Source organism: Chiroxiphia lanceolata, chromosome 10 (genome assembly GCF_009829145.1).
Source record: "Chiroxiphia lanceolata isolate bChiLan1 chromosome 10, bChiLan1.pri, whole genome shotgun sequence".
Classification (NCBI taxonomy): domain Eukaryota; kingdom Metazoa; phylum Chordata; class Aves; order Passeriformes; family Pipridae; genus Chiroxiphia; species Chiroxiphia lanceolata.
Window position 1 is genome coordinate 10,120,219 of NC_045646.1, and position 24,982 is coordinate 10,145,200.

Below are 24,982 nucleotides of genomic sequence, written 5' to 3' on the forward strand. Positions count from 1 at the left end.
TTTGTTTGTTTTCGTTTTTTTTTTTAAGTCATTACAACTGCAGCATCTGCAGATATCACAGTTCTCAGTAAGATTTGCCTACAAGAGCCTTATTGGGCTGCTGAAAGTTGAGGAACACCGTTGGGTGCATCAACTCTGTTTTAACAATCCACTTTAATCTTTTTTTCCCCAAGAGGCATGCAACAGGACAAACTAAAAACTCAGACTCCCATATCCTGGAGTGTATTCCACTTGAAGTTTCTTACATCACAGCTCAGTCAGAATCACATCCAAATACCTTTGTGCAGTTTATCGCCAATTCTGTACATCTTGAAGGTTAAAGCATTATTGCAATTTTCCTTTATATTTCAGCAATATTTAAACATGAAACCCTGCATATATATAAGGTAGCATCAATAAGTAAATAAACAGAATACTGAAAAAATGCCATCACATTGGTCTTGTTACTGAGACTAAAAACTGAAGCATCACTAACATACATTTATTTTTTAGTCTAAATATTTAAGGACTATACAACTCATCGAAAAATGAAATGTCAGAGAATTGAAGAACAATGTCAAATATATCTTCTAAACTCCTCATTAAGTGTCCTCAGTTATAATTCAAAAGATTCTAAATATTTATGACTTTCTAAACTATTGGTCATGAATTAATTATTTTATACAGAACTACTTCCACAAGTTGCTTTATTAGTGTAGTGATAATTTAGAAAAAAAAAAAAAGCTCAACAAAAGTTTAATTTCATCCATGAATGAGTTAATAAAGGAGGAATGCAGATATCTAACTGCAGCCATTTCTGAAGGGGGTGTGTCTAGCAGAGGGTGGGATACAGAGAAGATTAAAAACCTGCAGATTAAAACACAACAAACCGATATATTTCAGTGCAGACTAAACACCCCATCTCCCTCTCTGGACAAAAATGACCCCAGTTATTCCCAAGCCAGGAATTTCCTACAACTATCTCATGTGCAGCATAGCCTCCTTCTTCACAATGTTCTTCTCTGAAATGCCTCCTAGTTGTCTAAGCAAGAACTTCTAGGAGCCTCCCACTGCCAGGAGGTTGAAGCTGAGCACTGCCCACAGCAGGCGAACTGGAGGGATATGCAATGCCTGAACAACACTCACAGGGACAGCTCACACCTAATGGAGACGTGGCTCCACTGACATAAAATAGCACTGGCAATTTGAAAACAGAAGGAGCAAAAAAGAGTGGGAAACAAAAATAGTATCTATGCATGGTTCAAATATTCTGACTACAGTGGACCAGGAGTGGGTCTAAGGTTTATCACCATTAAGACAGGAGTAGAGTTGGATATGGGGGTAGAGCAGCAGCCTGCACAAAAGCTTGGTCAGAAGCATGCAGTGAAAGACCTGCTGCAGACCTGTAATAGATATAGAGGAGGATGTGTCTCTCAAAAATGATTCAAACCTGGGAAACCCCAAAAAACATCACAAAAGGCAGATAAGTTTTCTAGCTCTCTGAAATTAAACAATGCACCAAGCAGATACACGTGATATGCAAGCCTACATGCCACTAAAATGATATCATCTTCCTCTGCAAGGATAACTGATATCTTCCTAAGATAACTGTTTTATCTGTATTTAAAGAAATCATTTCCTTTTCAATTAGATATGAATGCATTCAACAGCTTTCATCAGAACAATCTGCAAGCAATAATGCAGCTGGTGCTCTGTCAAGATGCCTCCCTCTTCCCAATCTAATTTAGTCATTCTAGTGGCTAAAAGATGATTTTGCTATATAGGTGACATTATAACATCCACTGAGGCATTCCAGAGAAGCAGAAACACTTGATTTTCATTTAGACCAAAACAACCCTTTCCTGCTGCAGCCAACAGTGCTGCTCCTTGGATGGTAAGATCTGCGAAGAAAATTTATTAAGAGGTAATACAGAACTCAAGTTGACAAAATTACACTTCTATAACTCTGGTACTTCCTCCACTCTGAAGTGATGAAGGGATAGAGTCTGCTGCATTGTGAAAATGTTAAAATAAAAAAACCATAAAACTCTTTCAATCTAATGGTTCATCTCTGACACAGGCCTGCAGCAGTAACTGATGCTGATGATTAGCAGATGGTCCCAAGAGATGCATTATCTATTTTTTTTCTACAGAATTTTTGTCGTCTTTAAATTCAGAGATGTGACATGAAGATCTGCATGTGGCATACACCTACTGAAGATAAACAATTAATCTGTCTTTTACTACATTTTGGTGGTTTTACTCTGGAACATTGCTTTCCATTTATGATGCAGATACACTGCCAATAGCTCCAGCTCCACAAAGTGGCAATAATTCCAGCCACCTTTCAACAATGTAAAAAACCAGTTCAAGTGACAACAATGACCAAAACCAAGCTTCATCTGTACAATCAGAAAGAGTGAGCATTGGCTGTGTTTAATCCAATGGAAATTTTGGTGAAGACTTCAAATACAGTTAGATTAACATCAGGAGAGCCTTCAAGATTTATAAAATATAAACCAGAAGCTGATTAGACATAGTGAAGCTTAAGAAAAACTGAATCCAAATGCTCATTAGCCAAATAAGGTATTTTCCTGTCTCAATTTTCACTTTTTACATGTTTTTATGTGATCTACTCCCTCAGTACTGTCAGGGGTGACAACAGGGAAGTGGCCAGATAAGAAAACAGAACTACTATAGCTGGATGAATCTTTATTTTTCTAATATATACTTTTCTGAAGAATAAAGATATCAACAGTCAATTGTAAATGAATACAGCATGTAATCTTATTGAAGGTTTCCTTTAAGCACAAAAAATAAAGAAGGGAAAACTACTGAAAATTCTCTTGTATTATTTGAACACAATTCAAGTAAAGTATTTCTATTCATTTCTGGCAGCAGCTTTCTTTCTTTGGCCCCCCAGTAGCTGCATCCTAAAGATATGAATTTTTTGATTCACAGTTCACTGAGGAGTTGATTTCCAGCTCAAGGCTGGTGAGCACTAGCACTTCATGGAATGTAATGGCTGGTGTCATACAGGGGGGCAGACCATGATCTCATGGTCTCTTCTGGCCTTAAACTCAAGGAATTATTACCCAATTTTGCAGCTAATGTCCTTGGAAGTGAACTCTATTTCCATTTTAATGCAGAACTATAAGATGACGATAGAGACAATACGCAGATCTGCCTGAAAGTTGAAAGGTAACAAAAGAGAATACTCCGGATAATAAAAAGCAGCTGCATGAAGGAAGTTTTAAAGTAACAGTGTACATGCTTAAAACAGTGTGCTAGACAATACTTCTACAAAACTAGGCAAGAAAAAGCTTGGAGTGTTTACAGGGCAGCAGAACTTTTTAGGGTTAACTGTGCTTCTGTCCAAAAAGCAAGTGAGCAAGAGAGCCCAGAGAGCGAGCAGCACACACAGCCAGACACAGACACACAGTGCGGTGCACAGAGATACAACACAGCCACAAGGAGCACACATTACAGCACTGGAGCACTGACTCAACCCGCTCTGGCTTTTTTCCAGACAAACCCCCCACTCACTCACTTCCCTGCCTTTCAAGCTGGATACGCTGGAATGAGTCAATCAACAAACAAGGGCAGCAGCAAACTGCGAGCTTTGCTTATGAACAAAGATAAAACTGCACACAGACTCTGCTCATCACTTAAGTAAAATCAACAAAGAATGGAAGAGAAAGGACAGCAAAAAAGAACACAACCTTATTTCTTTTTTAAAATGTGGTAAGAAAGATTCCTCTTGATTTCAGAGTTGGAGAAAATATCTTGGTGAGAAATATGATTTTCCCAAAATACAAATTCTTAATCTTGGTGATAGAAGAAATATAAGTGCTAAACAAAAGCACATGAAGAAACAAGCTTCAGAAATATTATAACAGCAAAAAGCAAACGATCAATTTGTTTTCTAGAAAGTAGTGAAAAATCTCAAAATACACCATGTGATGAAAAAGAAAATTACAAAGGATCTTCCCGGATGCAAAGTGAACTCTACTAAAATGCAGAGAAAGAGGTAAGGCTTTCTTCACCTGAATATTGCAACACATCAAATCTTCTCAGTAACTGAGAATTTGCTCAGTTTAACGCGGGAACAGCTGTTTGAGTCTCTGCTTGAAGGGTGAAATGCAAGTCTTAAGTCGTTAGCAGAGTTGAGAGAGACACAGAAGAGACAGAGAAAGAAAGAAAGAGAAAGGAAGAGAACAGGCTGTGCTTAATAAAAGCCCTGCTCAGATTACAAAAACAAGCGTTTTACTCACCCCCACCCCTTCAAGTAATGGGTAAATTTAGATGTCTCAGTTCGATAAATCTTTACGGTCCCCTTGAGACTGTTACCAGTGTTTTATTGTCTGCAGCTTCCTGACCCTCACCTGATAAATTAGGAACTGTAGAGATTAAAACGGAAATCTCATACATAATTTCTGAAGGTATTTTTGGGTTACCCTCTGTGGAGAAATAGGATTCTTAATAAGGGGAAATATGGGAACTGCTGCCTGCCTACGCACACGCTGCTGGAGACAAGACACTCGGGAGAGGAGGAGTTGCAAACACACAACTGGAGCATCTGCCTTTGCATCAGTTTGTACTCACAAAGAGCAAATCTACATACGCTATATCTAAACAGAACTGTCTGGCATTGAGATTCATCTATCACTTTTTTACTGCTGTAGAAAGAAAGGAAAAGAAAAGGAAGCTAATGCACTGCTTACTTTTCACAGCTACTGAATTTTTCCCTATAATCTTCTGAAACCTGAACTTCGCTACAAAGGGGAGACCAGACCACTGAACCCTACCAACCAGAGATGGACACGAGACAGGACTTTCATTTTTAAGTCTATTTTGCACTCAGCAAGGCACAGGATAATAAAACTGGATACCAGCTTGGACATGGTCACAGTATCTCAAAATAGCAGATGACCAGTTCACTATACTGACCATGCTGGCCTTTCTTCAGGATCATCCTGGACCAGAGAGGAACAGTGAACTCTTGCACCGTACACAATTCCTGCACAAAACACAGCTCCTGAACACATTCTGCTGGACACAAAAATGTCCCATCCTTTACATTTCTTGAACGGGTTTGGAGCTGGCAATGGATCTTTGTCGGCTCTCTCAGTAACAGGAGCACCCAAGCAGGACGACCCAAGTGACGAACAAGGAAACAAAGTGCGCTGGGCAGCGTTGCTGATCCTCCTGGTGATAATCCCCACCATTGGGGGGAACATACTTGTCATACTGGCTGTGTCCCTGGAGAAGAAGTTGCAATATGCTACCAACTACTTTTTGACGTCCTTGGCAGTGGCAGATTTGCTCGTGGGTCTGTTTGTGATGCCCATTGCCCTCCTCATAATATTATTTGGTAAGTACAGCATGTTTGTTTCATCAGGCTTGCATATGGGGTACAATTTGGGGAGGTCTAATTTAAACAGAAAAACTGTTTGCTTTCCACCATTACAATTTTAAAAATCACTTGCATAGCAGTTGCTAAATCTTTTCTCCCTCTCACCTTAATAGAGCTTAATGCTTTTATGAGAAGTACTACTACTGTGCATATTCCTTCCTTTGAAACAAACCATTCCAAAATCACCCGAGACTTAAAACTGATTTAAATAGGAGTTGGACACAGGAAATTGCATTTTGTACAGTGTAATATAATTTTTAACAACATCAACACAATGCTGGTATTTTTGTATTGGATATCATACTAATTGTAGGCAGTCTTCTCTTAAAAAACTTGAAATTAAGACTAAGTATCTGTTCAGGACACTGAACAGGTTTTGAACTTTCTAGAAGTCAGGCACCTGATTTTACCTGGGTATTGACTCCAAGCTCCATGAGCAGAGATGGTCCCTGGCACCATCAGTGACAACAAACTTTACCAGTACCAGTTCCAGAGAAATTTATTTTCTCCCACCCTTGGGAAAGCAGCGGGTCTGTAAAGCATCACAAAGAATTAACTCATCTGTCAAGCCAAGGAAGCCTCAATCCATGTACCTAATGTTTAAAATTCAGATTTGTCATTTAGTCTGTTTCATATGAAATAAAATAGGGGTTTTTTCTACCTGAAGGTACATTGGGTGTGACATTTTCTTTCCCACTAGTCCTTACAGAACAAGCATGATTTTTCCAAAGTCTCTCATGACCAGCTTTACTTTAGATATTGCTTCTGACAATTAATCAGAGGCAGCTCCATGGGAAAGTCTCTCTTTTACTCCTAAGGTTTCTTTTAGAATACATTTTAAATGGTTTATTTTCATATCATAAATGGAAAAAAACCAATAAGACAGGTTTTTCAATAAACTTACAGATGTACATAATTATCTTTAAGGTACAGACAGATACCACTGGGCCCTAGATAAGGAAAGGCTGCAGGAGTTCATTTTTCCTACGCTAGGCTCTAAGAGTTGCCAGAGCAACAAGCAAACACAATCATAAACTTTATTTCAGAAAGGCTATCAGTAGCTTTTGTTTGCTGCAGAAAACTGGTATCACTTTATTAACAAATGTGTTTATTCACTAAATGCCTTGAGAATGAATTTCTGTATAATACAGACTGCTTCTCCCTAAACAGAAATGTAAATTGGAGCTCAGAATTCAGTGTTGAGATAATAAAGTGGTTTTTTCAAGCAACAGTTTCTAAAAAGAAAACTGAATGTACATAACTAAGACAGTAACTTTTAACTCAAAAAAACCAGCCACTCATAGAAAACCTTGATATGTCAAGTATGTGTAAGGAGGCAAGGAGCAGATATGCATTTACATATACACAAGATACTGTAACTGCTTAATTCCTGCCAAAGGTCTCATTAATAATAAAACTACTAATCACAACAAGTACTAGTATGGACTTGCAATTGACATAAAGGGAAGGCAAATTCTGGATTTTATGGAGTTCTTTTTTTGGTGGTGGAGGAGTTTTTATGGTTTGAATTTTTTTTTTAATTATTTTCTTCTGCTAGACTAACCAATCTTTTCTTTATAACTTTATAAAGAGACTATGGCTCCTTAATCTCTCAATTAATCCAGTGCTATGCCCTGGTTACAACAGTTTAAAGCATGCTAGGAATCTTAATTCAGAAGTCAAACAAAAACATCTTTCACGATGCAGGAAATTTACCAGAAGGTAGTAAAATCAGTTCTAATTAATGAAGACTGCATCCCACCTTCCACATAACAGTGGTTAAAACTCAAATTTCTCACATACAAGTCTCTCCTTGGCAGCCAGCCAGAAAACTGCTTTGCCTCTTCACCGACTGGGAGAAGATGCTGAGGTGTTTATAGGAGCTCACAGTGTGAGCAAAACACGAGGAGTTACTGGAATGAAGCTAGAACAGACATTTAAATACATGACAAGTCTAAATCCTGAAGCTACATTAGCCAGATAACTACTTGAACAAAGAATAGTCATTGATAGCCAGACAGCAAACTAAATCCTGGCACTTCCACACAGGAATGTTTCCATAATAATGAAAGAGCCGGGTGCAGCTTCTAGATACCGAGTACAAATATTATGCTTCCTATTTGGGATTGATATCTAATTATGTGGAGAATATTTGAGGGAAAAGGTGTGAAATAAAGTGCAGTCACACTAAGATCCCGACTGCACAAATTAATGTGTCACAGGGTGTTCAAAACCTGCTACAGATATCGGTACGCTTACTGAAAAATCATCAGAAATAGATTGTCTCTGTAACAAAGAGCTGACCCTCTTAAAAATAAGTAAATAAATGAATCTGTAACTCACTCCCAGGTGTAATGCCATGCTCAGCACATTATTTATTCTCAGCAGAGCAACCAAATGTGCTCTGGTACAAGCACACACAGCAATTTTAATTTAGGAGCGCAAGTGTCAGAATACATAAACATTTCATAGCTTTTATTCCTTCCTAAATTCTTCTCATTTCTTAGAAAAAAAAAGGTGGGCCCACTAGGAGATAATTTCATTCTCTGAAATCCAGCTTTCAAAACAGTTACCCAAATTTCTAACACTCAGAACTACAGAAGGAAAGCAAAAATGTTACTATTCACTGGATAGTGAAATTAGCAAATAAATTTGAGAGATCCTCCCATTTGCAAAGCCTGCACCAGGAAGAAGTCTGATGTCCATGGCTTGATGGGCAATGGATTGCTTGGAGATAGTACATGTACCATATTTTAAAATATATTCTGTACTCCTGATAGTCATTCACTTAAAATCAGAAGGTAATGCTGCTTGTCCTAGGCTGCAAACCATTATTTTAATCTATCACAAGCAATCATCTTCCCCCATTACTGATGATGAACCACAACAACAAATCTTCCCTTCTCGCTTGTGCAAACTACCAGAGGAAACTATTTAATCAAGGGCGACTTTCCAAAATCTCAAATCTAAAGATAAGTGACAATAAGTAGGAAAACAAAGGTTTATTTCTCACAAAGCAAATATAATTAAAAAAACCAAACCATTACTTTAGTTAAATTAAAAAAACTAGAGACCAGCCTGGAAACACAAAGCCTTGGCAGCCCACAGAGCCCAGTAGTGACATGACTGTGAACACCACACACAGCTACAGACACACACCCCCTGATGTGAATGCTGAAGTTTAGGATCAAAGGAGCTGGTGGCTGAAAGTATCCATTTCTGTCTCAGCAAAAGCATTATTATCTAACAGTAACACAGCCCCTTCTTTACAGGTAACACATTTCTGCAGCCCTTATAGCAGAACAACAAGCAGTTTCTAAGTCTATTTAAAGAGCTCTCTTAATCATGCTTATACATGTACACAAGTAGTGCTTTCTCTCAAGCTTTCCGAAAAACCTTTTGGCTTACGGCAAGAACAGCTCTTCTACACTGTACTTTGTTTTAAGGATTACACATTTCTACGGTATTTCCTATAAATAAAGCTTTTCTTAAATAAAGATTAATCAAGGGTAGACAGTTGCAGTAAAAGCTAATCTTATTTCTCTTAAGGTGCAAGACAAATCTTAGAGCATGTATTCTATCTTGTTTTGACTCAAAATAAGGAAAATCTGCAACAGCAGCACTGTTGAAGTACTTGGAGGATATGAGGCAAGGTTTGCAGGAAAAAGGAATTTCTTTTTAACTTATACCACCTGACAGTTGGAGAAATCAGACAAGTTTTCAGGCAGGCACATTTGCTGGGTAACCATAGCATTTAAAGGTAAATTTTAAAAAATCTAATCATACATCAGCATTTCAATTCCCAAGAGAATCTCAGGGATGGAGAATCTCAGTCAGCCCAGTAAATGCTCTGGTCTGCTCCGACAGTGTGGATCTCTACCAGGAGAATCAGAACAGTCCAAACTAAGCATGACCTGCTAATGGCTTTGCATCACCTCTTGGTAGGACATACTCATCTTACCTTCTGAGTTATAAAGCAGGACAACGACCAAGCATGTCACTATCACATTCAAGGGTCAGAGATGCTTTCTGAGTCCTAAAGGGAAATTAATATTCCATCTTTTACTCATTCTTAAGACAACTGTGATAGACACTGCCACTAGCACCAGGAAAGCACAATAACTCAACCCAGAGCAGTCCCTCAAACACCAGGCACAGAGTTTCTAACACAAGTGTAACCAACAAATCAAAGTAAGCTATAGCAAAATACACCACAGATTGAATCCTAGACAACTATGTGACTCTTCTGGACTTTGATGCATCAGTTTCATGATATTTGTTTCATTTAAATAATAACCATCATCTTCAGTCCTTATCAGAACTTATCATTTCTTATCAGTTACTGCATTTAAAGTCTACTTTGATTTTGTTTGGAAAAGAAACATCATCTCATACATGCAAATATAGTAGGACATAACGCCATAATCATGAACGTGATAACTTACTGCTTTCAGCACCCAGATCAAAACTAGACAAAAATAAAGAAAATACAAGGTTGCTCTGTTCAGTTGCACTTGTCAACTCACAAAAGGTCTTACAACTCAAAAACATACAAGGTTGCTTGCATCAGATCAGTGTTTATATGTAACTATATTTAAATAAAGGAAAAGGGCCTTTTGTTGCAAGGCATTCAAGGGTTTTCTTCTTTAAACAGTAAATTAATTAAAAAATGAAAGAATTTATCACACTGTGATTCTCCAGAACACAAAGGAGTTATAATCAAGGGAGTGGCATGCATGTACGCTCTAAAAGAAGTATCAGCTGCTCACTTGAAGTCCAGCTGTGTTATCTGCCATCCTTCAAGTTGTAGACCACACTTCCCATTGTTCATGTTTTATCTGAACTAATTCTTCATCACAAAGTCAGAAGAAGTTGTCTTAATTTTCTGGAGTGAGCAAAAACATTTCAAGCCCATCAAATCAGTTATTTCTTTTAACTGCTTTTTAATTATTATTATTATTAGAGTTGGTTACATGAGCCAGAATACATTTAGGCTTTCCTTTTTAAAGGAAATCCATTTCAGAAATGCACCACACCTTACTGCCAGCTCAAAGTGCAGACACCGAAATTAAAGATGAGTAAGTGTTTCCTAATATACTAATTACCACTTTCTCATACCTGCCTGACAAGAGTGATTTTTCTGAAGCATAATTTCAACAATGAAATCTATTTTTAGGAAACAGGTATGGTAGATACTAAAATCTACCTGGTTAATAAATTGAAAACAGATTGCCTCTTTACCTTCTGCCTCACTGCCTACGTCATCCTCAGCTGAAGTCCTCTGCTTTGGGATGGCTGAGGATCAGTTCAAGGCTCCATCTATCCGTTCCCTTCTGTTTAACACAGAAGGTTTCCCAGCATAGGTAACAGTGTAGACAAATACTTGTTATGTGTGTCTTTATAAAATTTTCAATACCCTGGAGCTTATCATTCAAGCCAAGGCAACACCATTATAATTTCTATCAGTCATATTGTGAAAAAATGTTTTGTCTCAAACTACTGCAACGTTACCACATTGGTAAGGCTGGACATTACAAAAGTCCAGCTCATTTGGCACTCTCAGCACGCAGATCTATTTATTCCAAGCAAGGAAATTAAAACCAATCTGATTTATTAGAAATGTCTTCTTTTTTTCCCCCTTAATGATCATTCAACAAAGAACTGATTTCTCTGACAATATTATTAATGTGCCTACTGACTGAGCATGGCTGAATTTTATAAGGGAGGAGAATATATTTAGCAGAACAACTTCTACCATTAAAAACAGAAAAATCTTCCTTGTTCACACATTCTTCCTGAGGACTATAGGACATCCTCATAGACACACAGCACTAAAGTGCACATCAAAATGAACACTCCTAGCATTGGATTGCAATACTAAAGAGTGAAAATAAACCAATTAAGAAAAAAATAATCAGAGTTTCATTTGGTATTGTAGACATTGATAGGGGAGACACAGCTCTCAAAAATATGAGCCTTTTGGAAAGCTGAACACTATGAAACCTTTACCTCGGGCACCATGCAGTTGACAGACCCTATGTTTGCTATAAAGATTAACATTAAAGATGGATAACTACTGTAAGAAACAGAATGTCAGACTTAAAATCCAAGCCATTGCTCTTGGGAGAAGAAAAAAAAAAAGGACACTCATGAAAGCATTCAATTTTTATAAAATCATTACTGAAACAGAACAGCCCTGCTTTGCCACTGTAGTGCTCAATTGTATTTGCTCAAGTGACACAGCAAACTCATTTTAAAACTGTGTGAACTAGACTCTTCAAAATCACCACTAAAGTTCAACCATGATTTTGCAATGACTGACTAATACACTGGTTATGACCATTATCTTCTCCGTTTAATAAAACCTTGAATCATAGGACTATCAAGGAGAAACAGCTGAAAATAATCATTTAGCAGCAGGCTTGCAAGAATCCATTTTTCATAAACTTTTTAATCCAGAGTCCTTGCCATAAAGAACTTCTGATCTAAAAGGGACAAAAAGACAGGGAAAGGCAATATGATGATCAATACGATGGCAGCAACCCTGGCAGTTAAGAGCTAAAATCTAAGACAAAATCCAGCTGAGGCAGTGGCAAAGCTCAGTTCCTGTAGTACTATGAACTTCTCAAAGGCACTGATGCCACGCACTGAAAATTCTCAAAAAGCTCAGATTCTAATGAGTTTTCTGTTCTCTTTCAGACAATACCTGGCCTTTACCAACTGCCTTGTGTCCCATCTGGCTGTTCCTCGATGTCCTCTTTTCCACAGCTTCCATCATGCACCTCTGTGCCATCTCACTAGACCGTTACATTGCGATAAAAAAGCCAATCCAGGCTAGTCAGTACAATTCATGGGCTACAACAATCATCAAAATCATCGTGGTTTGGCTCATTTCAATAGGTATGTGAGACATGGAGACTGGAAAAGGAACACAGAAGCTTTTCATGTCTAAAACAATAGGTGAAAGCTGGGCAAAATGGAAAATTTAGTCAAGTATTATTGATTAGCAGACCCCAACACCCAGGCTGGCCTAAGTCCACCTCTTGGATCACATATAGATATATCAGAAAAATCTGCCTGAACTGCTGCTCCTTATCAGGCTCACCAGAAAGGCCAAGGATTGAGTCAGGATGATCATCACTTTTCTTCATAGTCCTGAAAGTTCCAAAATCAGAAGACTATATCCATGTGCATAACAGGTCTCCCAGGAAAGCAAGATTCATGTTCCTGTGGTGGTATATTCTGTCCCAAACACAGTCTTAAGCCTTGATTAGATGCTGTTAAAATCTGTGCCTTACAATTGCCCCAGGAAGCAAGTACAGAAAGGTTTTAGTTACATATACCAAACACTGACATCTAAATGAGTGGCTGGGAACGTCCACACTGAAGACTAAGACGCAGTGCCAATACAGTATATAGAAAGGTTATTATCTAACAAAAAAAACCCCAAAACAACAAACCCTGAACAGTTTATATAAAGGATAACAATGTACAGACCTTTATGATATTAGCATCTCTGTGATGTGCATGCAACACTTCACCTGTCTTTGAAACAATAAATCTGCCAAATGTGGAAACATTTAATTCAAATAACTTAAGGCACACTGCAGGCAGCCATAGTGCTGTATGCTCTGTGTGCAAGAGAAAACAAAATTATTCTCTTTATTAAGGCATACGATGCATAGGAGAAGGGGTACATCCACCTTCGTGGCTGAGGCAAATGTGCCTAAACCCAAAATTTCTGACTTTAAAAAAAAAGGAAAACTTAGTATGACAAGACACTTATGAGTTGACTTTTTAATGTCTGATTTATTGCCATTAACCACTGCTGTACTTTTCAATTTCTTTTTATCTAACACAAACCTACTCTGCAGCTGAGCCAGATTCTCCAAATCAAAGGTTAATTTGGTTTAATCCTTATATTAAATGTTTGCTGTATCTGAAGGTGTGCCTCTGAGAAAGGGATCAAGTTGCTGGAGGGTAACCCATTTTTCTCACTGCCTTCAACCAACTTCAGTAAGCAGAGCAGCAGAGGAATACAGTAAATCCCTAGATCTCATTAAGTGGTATCAGAAAACAGCACAAATAACCTTCACCAGACAGCAAGGAACCTGTTGTTTTTGTTGTAATGTCAGACTGCTGGCAAATGAAGTGCTGACTGTAATTTAGTGGTTATAAAAAATTCATTTAAAAGACAAGACTGCTAACATTTTTTTAAACGAGTGGTGAATTACAGAGCTAGCCATCCTCATTTAAACACTCCTAAATATGCAGGAGACTTTAAACAACAAATCCATCTCAAACACATACTGCATAATTCTGGCAACTATTTAACTACTTGTATATATGAAAGAGTCAAGCAGAGTGAAAAAAATCAGCTGTCTGTGTCCAGTCACTTGGTTAATTTAAGAAGGAAAGACAAGATTTATGTATTTACAAAACTGCCCTTCAAAAAGTGCAAAGGTTACTCTGGAGAAAAAAAAAAGTTGGCATTATAGAAATACATTTCACTGGAGGAGAAAGCCATACTAATTCCAACAACTAGAGTCAAAGCAATTCATGTGTTTTACACTTGAAAAGTTGGCCACTTTATACCACTTCCTCAATCACTAAGGGTTAGGCCCAATCTCCTTAGAAAGGGCACTCTTAGAGCTCAGCTTGCCAAGTCTTACAAGTACTGTTTGCCCAATTACCCACGTGATGCTCTCAACAACTCACAACTCACGTGGTGTCTGTCACCCTGTGCCTGCTCCAGAGCTCAGGAATTACCTTTCTTTAGAAACCCCCGAGGCTTCAGACCCAGTGAAGAGATCGCAAGCAATTACCATATGCTGAAGTACTTGTTTTTTCTCCTGTAGGCATTGCAATCCCGATCCCTATCAGAGGCATTGAAGACGGAAACAGCAACTCCACAAACATCACCTGTGTCCTGATGCCTGATCGTTTTCATGACTTCATTCTGTTCGGCTCAGTGGCTTCGTTCTTCATTCCCCTGGCTATCATGATTGTCACCTATTTTCTGACAATCCAAGTGCTGCGCAAGAAGGCCTATTTGATCCACAAACCGCCCCAGCGTTTCACTTGGTCAACAGTGTCCACAGTATTCCAGCGTGACACAACACCCGCCTCCTCACCAGAGAAGGTGGCCATGCTAAATGGCTCCAGGAAGGACCAGACTTTGTCCAGTGACATGCCTCTCTGCAGGACATCTACAATTGGGAGGAAGTCCTTGCAAACCATAACCAATGAGCAAAGGGCATCAAAAGTTCTGGGGATTGTATTTTTTCTTTTCCTGCTGATGTGGTGCCCATTTTTCATAACAAACATAAGTTCAGTTCTGTGCAACTCCTGCAACAAGGAGGTTTTCCAAAAGCTTTTGGAGATATTTGTTTGGATAGGATATCTATCCTCAGGAGTGAACCCTCTTGTATATACACTCTTCAACAAAACATTTAGGGAGGCTTTCAGCAGGTATATCACTTGCAACTACCAGACCATAAAGCCTATCAAGGCCCTGCGGAAGCGCTCCAGCAGGATCTCTTTCAGAAGCTCTGTGGCAGAAAATTCCAAGCTCTTTGTCATGAATGGGATGAGAAACGGGATTAACCCCATTATGTACCAGAGCCCAATGAGGCTGAGGAGCTCACCCATCCAGGCATCATCAGCCATTCTGCTGGACACCTTGCTGCTCACTGAGAATGAAGCTGATAAAACAGAAGAACAAGTCAGCTACGTATAGTGGAACTGCAGCCGTGTCTGTATATAGCATTGCTGTATGTATTATTCTAGATAACTGTGCTATAAGAGGGTATAAATACTATTGTTTTCTGTTATTTATGCAAGCAATATCTTATAAATTTATATTAATTCCTCTCCTCCAAAGACTTCTCTACTTTAACCCCAACCTCATGGTTGCCATGGTGGCAACCACAACTTCATTCCATGAAAAATGACTCATGCAGAACTGTAGCCTAAGGAAGAGGGAAATAAATAAAACCTAAATCAGTTTGAGTATGTGACTTCAGTTCTCATCATCTTCAGTCTCTTCAAAGCACATCTTTGTAAGAAAAGCATTTCTGTACAAACACTACTATAACATTCACTCTGGCAAGAAGACAAAACTCTGTAGGTTGATGGTCTACAATGCAAGTAGCAGGAGGATGCAAGATCGTTGGTTTTAATTTAAATCTCTGTCCACAGACCAGCCCACAAGCTCACTGCATTCCCTCCTACAGATACATTCCTCTGCTGAGACTGAGTATCCACATACGAGCTTTTCTTGTTCTCTCAGGGTATGTAAGCCACAAGAAGAATCACTTGCTCCCAGAGACCATTGTACATGCACATTCCACAAGGCATGATTAAACATTCCGTGTGCAGAAATCATCTCTTCACTGTAGGGGCAGGCAGAATCTCTCACCCACCTGGATTCCATCTCCATTATACTCACACATGCATAAGCCCAGTATTGTCAGATTTGTTGCAGAAAACTGCCCTTTTATCTTTTCATGCTAAGAAAATGAAATATTTAATAAAATCAGAATGATAGATGATCAATGATCACGAGTAAAACTGGACAGGCAGTGCCTGGAACATCCCTATAATTTATATGAACAAACTTCTTTTTTTATGACTACGGAAACTTCAGCAAAAGCTTTCCCTCATCCCATGTAGCTCACAGAAAGTATAAAAATCACAGACAGAATAGCTATTTCAAATGAAAATAAGAGCAAGTGTTTTAAGAGACAGCAGAGACAACAGTTCATTGTGGTTTATCTTAGCTCAAAATTATTTAATTGGACTAATTGGCATAAGATTGGAGCTATAGAATCACAGAATAAAATCACAGAATTACAGCTCCCAATCTGCGTGCTCTCCAACGTGCTCTAGACTTCTATATGAGCACAAAATTCAAAGAAAGAATTGGTCCTTAAAACCTATAAGGGCTACCAAAGTCTGTCATTTGGGAAATCAGAAGCTTCTGACAGTTCCAGACCATCCCTCTTTGGGAAAAGAAACCAGATTTCCCCAAAGTACTGGAGTTCTTACAGCAAACACCTAGATCACCATTTTTTCAATAGTTTCCATTTCTAGTAAAATTTTCAGCTTGAGTTTTGTTTTCATTTTTCATGTTTTTAGCATTCTTTAGTTACACACTAAAATTATGTACAGTAAAAGGCTTAGGTTTTTTCATCTGCAGAACAGAAAGTACTAAAGATAACGTGTCCTTCTAACATCTATTTTTATATATTTAATTTAAAACATATGCAAGCTGCAAACAGAGCAACTGCCAGAGAGTTCCAGGAGAAAGCATTGAAAATACATTTGTGGTACTTACTGTAAAAGTTGTCTTCTTCCTCTCCTTTTTGGTGATAGTCAGTAGCCATTTAAGTCAGAAAAAGCTCTAACTGCTCTCACTCCTCTTTAGGCAACCAAAATTTGTTTAGGAGGATTCTGGATTTAAAAACCAGAATTGATCGACTGCTATAGCTATGAAAGATACCTACTCTTAAAAAGGTTTGAGAATCAAAAGCTTTTAATAAGACTTAGATTACTTTGAAGCTCAAACGGAGGGAGTAGCATCAAAAAATCACCAAACCCTCCAAAACTTCCAGCTACATAGTTGAAAACACCACAGACCAGTGCCTCCTTTAACCTAGAGCAGGTGCTCTGAGACCAGGTAAAGGCGCGACCACATCCATGCACAGAGTGATCACAGCAAAAAAACTTAAAAGCATCATTTGCAATGCAGGAACCAGCCTTCCTGAGGAATAACACCAAGAGGCAAACAGGTACAGTACAGTTCTTGAGGGGTTATTGCCCAGCAGTCAGAGACCAAGAAGTCATCTTTGAAAACTTCCTTGATACTTAAAAAAATCCACATTAATTAAACAAAAAATGTTCATATATAGCAGGCAACAAACATCTAATTTCAGCAGCAACTTAAATTCTCTCTTTCCAGAAGAAACATGGCAGCTGCCTCACAGCATCTAGAAAAAAGAAAGTGGTAACTTTCTTCTCTTCTGTTTGACCCCATTCTTGTACAGTTGTCAGTCTGCAATCTGTCTTACAGGAGGAGTAATTTGCCCTTAGTGTCCCACAGAGAACAATTTCAAGGACCCTCTGTAATCAGTGCTTAGACTCCACAAACAGGAAATAAACCTTGAAGAAGTCTCACCCAACAAAGATGTATCTTCTCAAGCCAGTATACTGATTTCTCAATTCTAGTAACTGTAAATAGAAGCTCAACATGTTCCAGTTACTGAATTTAGTCAGCAACAATAAACCTCAAGCAAAAGGACAAGTGACTAATCAAAACCCCAGTCTTCCTACAGAGAAAGGAAATTTCTCCATAGACAGAAACACATCAGCAAGAATGCAAGAACATTCCAATTAACACACTAAGTGTAAGAAGACATTGTCCACGGACAGAGCAAACAAGCTGAGACTTCAGGCAACAACCTTGGAAAGCAGAAGGACAGAGCAAAAAGAAAGATGAAGAGAGATGCACAACTATGAAACAAGAACATAATGCATGGCAGAGATCTTGTTTTAGCAACTGTTTCTACAAGAACAGATCTGAACAGAGACGTCACCTTCATTAGCAAGACAAAATCAGAGTCACTGCAAGCTACTGTAAGAAAGCACAAGTTTGTTGTATGGTAACCAAGGACAACACTTTGTGTGGTATCGACAAGCGAGGCAAGAGGCTCAGGACTAAAGCACCATCTTTAGGTAACAAAAATTTGTAAAATATATTTTTACGTACTGGTTGTGAAGTGAAAGTATTCTTATAACTTCCCGCTTCTTTCATAAAGATAGCAGCCTAAATAATAATTGATATAAGCTTTGCAGTTACTTGGTAGTAGAACACAAGGACATTTTTACAGGAGAAGGTCCCATTTAACACAAAAGAAACAAAAAGGGATTCCTTTTCCGGGAGCAAAATGCTCCCAATTCTTTCAGAATCTGGCCCATGCCAAGTCAACCACCTGGCCAGCTCTATGGCCTCTATACACTCCATAACTTACACAGTTACCTTGTTCAACTTTTCTCATTATCACAAAAACTTTTATCTGGCATATTTAATTTCTTTTTAAACTACAGAAAAGCCAGACAAAAGTCAAGGCTGATCTGCAACACCCAAGCACTACGGGAAGGAACACAATTTAGAAGAACAGTGGACAAGTACTCTGTTTTTGTTGTTGTTTAATTATTTAAAATACATTAGGAGATACTTAGTCAATGTTCTGGCTATGTAATTAAAAATTACCGCACAGTCATGGACATAAGGACTCAGCAGTCTTGCAGAGAGGAAAATAATGGAGTTCAAAGACTAATAGAATAAGTGCCTTGAAATGCAAATGAAAGAATTACCTTAAAAAAACTAAACAAAACCAAAAATCAACAAAAAACCAAACACAAAAGTCTCACCAAACCAACCAAACAAAAAAAAACAAGCTAAGTCAACCAAACAAAATCCCAGCCTTTAAGTCACCCTGAGAAAGAGAGAAGCAAGAAATTCAGCTAATCTCAAAAGTGGTAGAAAATGCATTTTACGAAGCCAGTACTAAACCATCTCGGGTTCTGTATGCTGCAAGCCTTTAGTTCAGATTCTATCAGAAAACTTACAGGCATCTAGAAAAATGTATTAATCACTTATCTTATATCCTCCAAGAGTAAAACTCTTCCTAACCATATCACATTAGGCCATACTACTATCAATTTTCAAATGCAAACACAGTTAAAATACCCCAGTGTTAAGCAGAAGTCAAGGCACTGAGAAGAGAAGCTGATGCCATAAAGCTGTTCACCAGCACAAAAGAGGCACGTCTGATTTTTTTATAGTGCTTCACAGAAAGTGTTGTTTTTCTACACTGTTTTCCTATTGTAGAAAAATCCATATCGCTGCAAGCTGGTATAAGAAAGCAAAGGCATTACTCTCCTAAATCTTCTTCTAGGGTGCTGTATGTAACATCAGACTTAAAAGCAAAGTAATGTAAGGACCACAAACCTTGTAAAGGCACAATTGAACAACCTGGGGCCCTGGAGCTCAAAGCTTTCCTATGCAAGAATTAACAAGCAGGTATGTTTCACTAAATTCCTCTTCTTCACAATGAAAACACTGAAGAAGTTACTGGCATGGATCACATTAGAGTCACTGTCAGCCTCATACTCAGTTACCCAGATCATCTGCCATCTGCCTTCTGGATAAAGGTAGGCCAGAGGAGTTAAAGAAAACAAACTGTCCAAGTCTTCCTGGAATAAAATCCAAGTGTATCTGATCTGTTTGTCTTAAAACAAATACGCAGTGTTAAAATACCAAAGGCTATGTAAACACAAAGAATACAAAAGCAGGAAACATTATTATTTCACTTGCATCATCCTAAAATGACAAACTGAACATGAGCCATGCAGAGTTCTCCATGTTTGGGTAGTCTACACTTATCAGTTGAGACTACACCTTCCTTTTGGGAATCTCTAGAGGCTGCACTGTTCCCTCTCCTGCCCTTAGGCTTTTCCCAACAATACTGCACCATGGCAAAAGCAGCATCCTACAACTTAAGTCCTACTTCCCCATGACTCTCACTCCCCTGGACTTCACAACTCCTACGAGAGCATTAAACTTTTATAGTTAATGCTTTGAAGCATTAACTGGTGCATCCCACAGTGAGGCTTTCTCGCAAATCAGATTTGTTCTATCCATAAAATATTTACCTCCTCATTTTGTATATAAACTAAAGTGTTTAGATACACTGCAGCACTGCTCTAACAACATAAAAATAAAGCTGACTACATAAACAAATCACATCTCACTCTGCCATATCAACAAAGATCAACTCATGATATAAAGTGGTAAAAATTAAGATAAAAATAATTGTTTCCATTTCTAAAAAGCAAAACACATTTATCATGTTTTCCATCTCATCATAATAGTCTTAAAAAAAAAGCTGACCAGAAATCATGAGCACCTTAAATGCTGTTTTCCAATAGCCACAAATATTTTATAAACCACTTCAGCAGAAAAAAGGAACAATATATAAATATCAACAATAAGGTAAGTTTGCCATCTATGATCACTGGCAAAAGAATTAGGACTGGGAAAACAGAAATACATTACAGTAGCCAAGTTAACACATCACTTTTCTGCTTGATGTTTCACAATACAGCTTCTTGTCCAGCCCTGCATCAACCCTGCAAGCTCCAAACATCTCAAGCCTTATTCATGGCTCTCTACCATTTTACAATAACATTTTACTTTGAAGTGTTTCCTGTAAGAAGTGGCCATTTCTAAAAGACGGAAGATGTGAAGTCAGAGGTCTTTATGTTGTACTATTTTGACTGTCTTGTTAGTTGGGAAGAGGAAGAAAGGAGGAGGTAGTTTTGAAACAATTCCCTTGCACCAGAGCATTTTCTGATAATTTAATACAGCGGCATGAAAATGATCTGTTGCAAAATATATAACTAGTGCCTAATTTTTGTTTGGCACTAAGCCAAGGGGGTAAAAAGCCACACCAAACCCTACAACCAGCAAGCTGTGCTTTCCATCCCCAGTCTGAACCCACGGACTGCTTCTAAACAATTAACACCAAGAATTAGCAGCAACACCACTGCTGGTCAAGGTTCAATTCTAAGTACAGAGTCCCCTGAAAAGCTTTGGGGAGCCCAGGAAAAAGCCAAGGAAGGTAACTTTTGTACTACATGAACAGGACCCTGCAATGTATTCTGAAACTCGAGCAGTATGATTGATACTGCTCTGCTGTCTTGGGTGACCTGCCTGCAGACGTTCCCACAGCCAGGCAAGTGTGCATCCAACATCCCAGAGTGTAACTGGTACAGTAGCACTAACCCCTGCTCTCCTAAACCCTTCTAAAGTCTTGCAGCATAGCTGATGTTCTGAGCAATGCCCAGAGCACATCAAGTGTTCCTTACATGGCTGACCCTCAAAGTACCAGAGGAACTGCTGAGCAAACACAGCCACTGATGCTGTTGCAGAAGCAAGAATTTCACCAACTTTTCATGTTTACACCAAGCTGTAACTGGGTGATTTTGTATCTTTCATAACACACTAGAAAAATTAAGCTTGTAGTTTTTAGGTAAAACTTAAGAACCTGGACAAGAACATCCAATCTAAACCTTGATTCATGAATTTTGAATAATTGAGAAGCCACACATATTCTTTTGGAGATTTTTCCAGTAATTCAAAGTACAAGAAAAAAAAATTTCCATGCTTAAAAAATATCAAAAAGTTAGTCTTCAAGTTCAAGCAAAACCTTGTTGCTCTAAAAATTAAATGCCATGTTTTATTGTGTTATGTTCTACCACATTTTACTCTGATATTGTGCTGCTTTCATTAACTGTAGCCATAAAAGTCAAGATGTGCTCTTGAATGTACACAGGGTTGTATGTATGTGCTAGCAAGGAAGACTCACAGAAGTAAACAAGGACAGCAAAGCCTTACAGAATGTTCTGCTATGCAAATGTATTACCTAAAAATAGCGGGTTTGTGATGCTTACAACACTTTTTAGTTCAAATCCAAGAGGAAGAACATTTATTCACAGATAGTTGTAACAGCAGAAGAAAAAAAACTAGGTACTTATGCCACAAAGTGAGTTTGTGGGCTGTAGTTCTGTCATGTTCAATCAATGGTGCTTTTAAGGAAATTACCACTCTCTGACTGGGTAACCTCCACCCTTACATGGATTTTATTATTCCTATAGGAGGAACAGACAGAAGCACAAGTCTGAGCTACTCCTGCTGCTGTAGTGTACAACCCAGCAGATGAACTCACAGCTCCAGCATCTTCAACCCTGCACTAATGCCATGAATTCCCAAAGAAAAACTTAGAATGCATTAAACAAATTTATTCTCTTATTTCAATCCTGACTTCACAGTTCCCTTTCTGTAACCACATACAAAGAATTCAATGAGAACTCTTCTCACAGGAGCTCCAGCCATGTTTCTTCATCTACAAGAAGATTAATTTCTGGGGCTTAGCCCACTGCGTCACAGACCTGCTCAGCTCCCATCACAAAACACTTCATTCAAAAGCTTTGTATACCCAGCAGTTGACAAATAACTGACTGTTGACAGTATTCTGGGCTAGTGGCCTTTAAGACAAGCAAATGCAGTTAGACTTCAACAAACAACAGTACTAAGAAAGAAGTGTCACTTCAGTAATGAAATCTGACTCCCAATCACTTGTTCTTTATGTCTCTGCACACCTGCAGTGTTGAGCTGGACCAGAACACAGTTAGTACCAACTTGCAGTTTCAGCAAACAGGAAAGGTAACTGTAAAACCAGCACCCAGACCCCTACACAGACAGACACTTCTTTCCAGGAACAGAAATACAGCTTTTGGTTTACATTTACACCTAGAGAGAGTAATGCCAGGGGTGCTCTGTGGGGCTGTCTGAGCAGAAAATCCCTTCCATCGTTGCATGGGAATGCAGGGGTCTGGGCTAGACAAGCCAAGGGCTCCCTCCAGAGCAGTGTCTTAAAGCAAACAACTCATCATGTATGTTGAGAAAGTCATCGAGTGAAAAGTGTTGGCAACTACAACAGCCTGACCCAAACCTTTTGCCAGTGATAATCAGCTAAAAAGTTTTAGTCCTTGGCTACCAAGTAAGGTGGCACTGGAATTTACAAGGAAATGCTCGTCCCTATTGTACAGGTAGGTGTTGGACTGCACCTCTCCAGAAAGGGAAGGGAAGAGGCAGGATAATATCTTAACCACTGCAGAGCAGGTGAAAGAGTCAAAGATGATGGCACTCATTTTCTCATTACTGGATATGGAGAGAACAGGTCCTGAACTATGTTGCTCCAATCAGATGCCAGCACATGGTAAATGCTTTAGCTCAGAGCCTTGAAACCTTCTCATTTTGGTAGGAGCTACTGATGTCCAACTATGTTTTTCATTTGTTGAAAAGAAAAATTATACTGAAATCTGAGATCAAAAGGGCTTTGTCACAACCTGTTTGGAAAAAAGATGCCTGAAACTATGGAAGGCCTGCATGGAATTTTCGTTCTGTACACAGATGCAGAAGTCAGTTAAACAGACCCCTTGGCTTCACAGGAGAGGCAGAGGTTGCTGTGCAGCCCAGAACAAGCTGTGCTCATTGGAAACAACAGAGCAGAAGCGCTGGGGAGACGCCTGCTGCCCACAGAGAGAATCCATCCTGTTTGTAAACCACATCCAATTGCTGCCAGATTATCCTTCAGATAAAATGGGATGATAGAGTCACTTCTACATGAGGAACAAATGGTAAATGACAAATTGACCTCCCACATCAGTAGCCCAGATTTTTAATCCCATCTTTAAGAACCTCTCATGCTGCTTTTAAGGACAGCCACTAACATAGAGATGTGAACACAGTGTGGACCCAAGGATGCACTATCTCCTCTCAGACACCCTCAAAGGCTGCAGTTTGGTTCAGTGCTTGGATTACACAGATTACTGTATTAACAGATGAAGGTGTAGTCCTTGGGGAGCCTTCCAATGCCCCAGTCTAATTAAAAAACCCCAAAAAATCCACCTCAAACACCCCTTAGCTAGGGAACTGTACAGCAGTACAAAATACTACTTCAGCAACAGATTTCACTTTAGAGAACCAAAGCAAACATTGTGACTGTTTCATGATGGGCTCACATTACAATGTAATCCCAGTAACCTGTCAGGGTTTACCAGTGGAAACTTAAAAAACAAAATCTATTTCAACGTCCTTCTTCAGGTTTTTTTACCTGAAGTCACAACCTCCAGGAACATTTTAGATGGCCATTAGGCAGATATATTCATCTGAGTACTGCTGCCTTCAAAAGGCCTGGCACAAGCACGATATATTTAATTTTTCATTAACTCTCAATCCTACAAATATTAATTTTTCATTCTATTAGTCAACTTCATCTAACTCTGTTCAGACAATTAAGCCATAAATCTGGAAACCAACAGAAAGACTCATTAAGCATCTGCTGAACATTAAGGAAGGCTTCTAATTCTGAACCAAGTTTTATTCTCTCTCAGTTTTTTAACTTTCCAACACTCAATCAGTTAGCAATTGAGTCATTTTATGAAAGCAGTAGCACACATTTCCTGAAAAAGTAACAGACATCAAAGTGAAGGCTGTAGAAGTGACCAAGGAAGATACTGTACCTGAACAGAATGAAACCAAGGGACTCCACAGCTGCCCGCCTCACGTCATCATTCACATCGCTCACCTACAAAAGAGAAAACAGGACATTCACAATATAGTTATAACACTTGAGGACTCTGCAACATTTCAGGCCAGGTGGCAGTTATTCGAGAAAAAAGGATTACAGAGAAAGTTAGTTAACAATCATGTACGGCCTTAGCTGAAACAGCCTCATCCTTGTTCACACACTGACTGTAAGCTGATCAAAGAGCAGAGACCTCATCTTTTACAGATTAAATTGTATTTTTCTCCAGCCCATCATTACACAGACTATTCACCACAAGCCTGTTACCAACTGCTTTAGGTTCATGTTTTATTATTTTTATAGGTTCCTTTTCTGTGATACCAGGCTGAATATTCTCTTGCTGAAAGTCTACTTGCCCTAATGTTGGAAG

At 38.7% G+C, this 24,982-nt stretch overlaps 2 protein-coding genes across 2 annotated transcripts in view; one reads left to right on the forward strand and one right to left on the reverse strand.

Annotated features, from left to right (window-relative positions):
• The window catches only part of PSMD1 (proteasome 26S subunit, non-ATPase 1), a 70,357-nt gene that overhangs the window by 29,820 nt on the left and 15,555 nt on the right, over positions 1-24,982 (reverse strand). The window contains exon 16 of the mRNA XM_032698522.1: positions 24,548-24,612. Within this exon, the coding sequence (XP_032554413.1) occupies positions 24,548-24,612 (65 nt within the window). The remainder of the gene's footprint in view (positions 1-24,547; positions 24,613-24,982) is intronic.
• On the forward strand, positions 4,556-15,391 carry HTR2B (5-hydroxytryptamine receptor 2B). The gene is made up of 3 exons (XM_032698528.1): positions 4,556-5,353; positions 12,095-12,295; positions 14,254-15,391. The coding sequence occupies exons 1-3, from the start codon at positions 5,044-5,046 to the stop codon at positions 15,132-15,134; spliced, it is 1,392 nt and encodes a 463-aa protein (XP_032554419.1). The 5' UTR covers positions 4,556-5,043; the 3' UTR covers positions 15,135-15,391.

Excerpts from the sequence above, each read along its gene's own strand:
- HTR2B (XM_032698528.1), top strand. The coding sequence starts at position 5,044 with ATGTCCCATCCTTTACATTTCTTGAACGGGTTTGGAGCTGGCAATGGA. Across the intron at positions 5,354-12,094 it reads CCTCCTCATAATATTATTTG|ACAATACCTGGCCTTTACCA; the intron begins GTAAGTACAGCA and ends GTTCTCTTTCAG. Across the intron at positions 12,296-14,253 it reads GGTTTGGCTCATTTCAATAG|GCATTGCAATCCCGATCCCT; the intron begins GTATGTGAGACA and ends TTTCTCCTGTAG.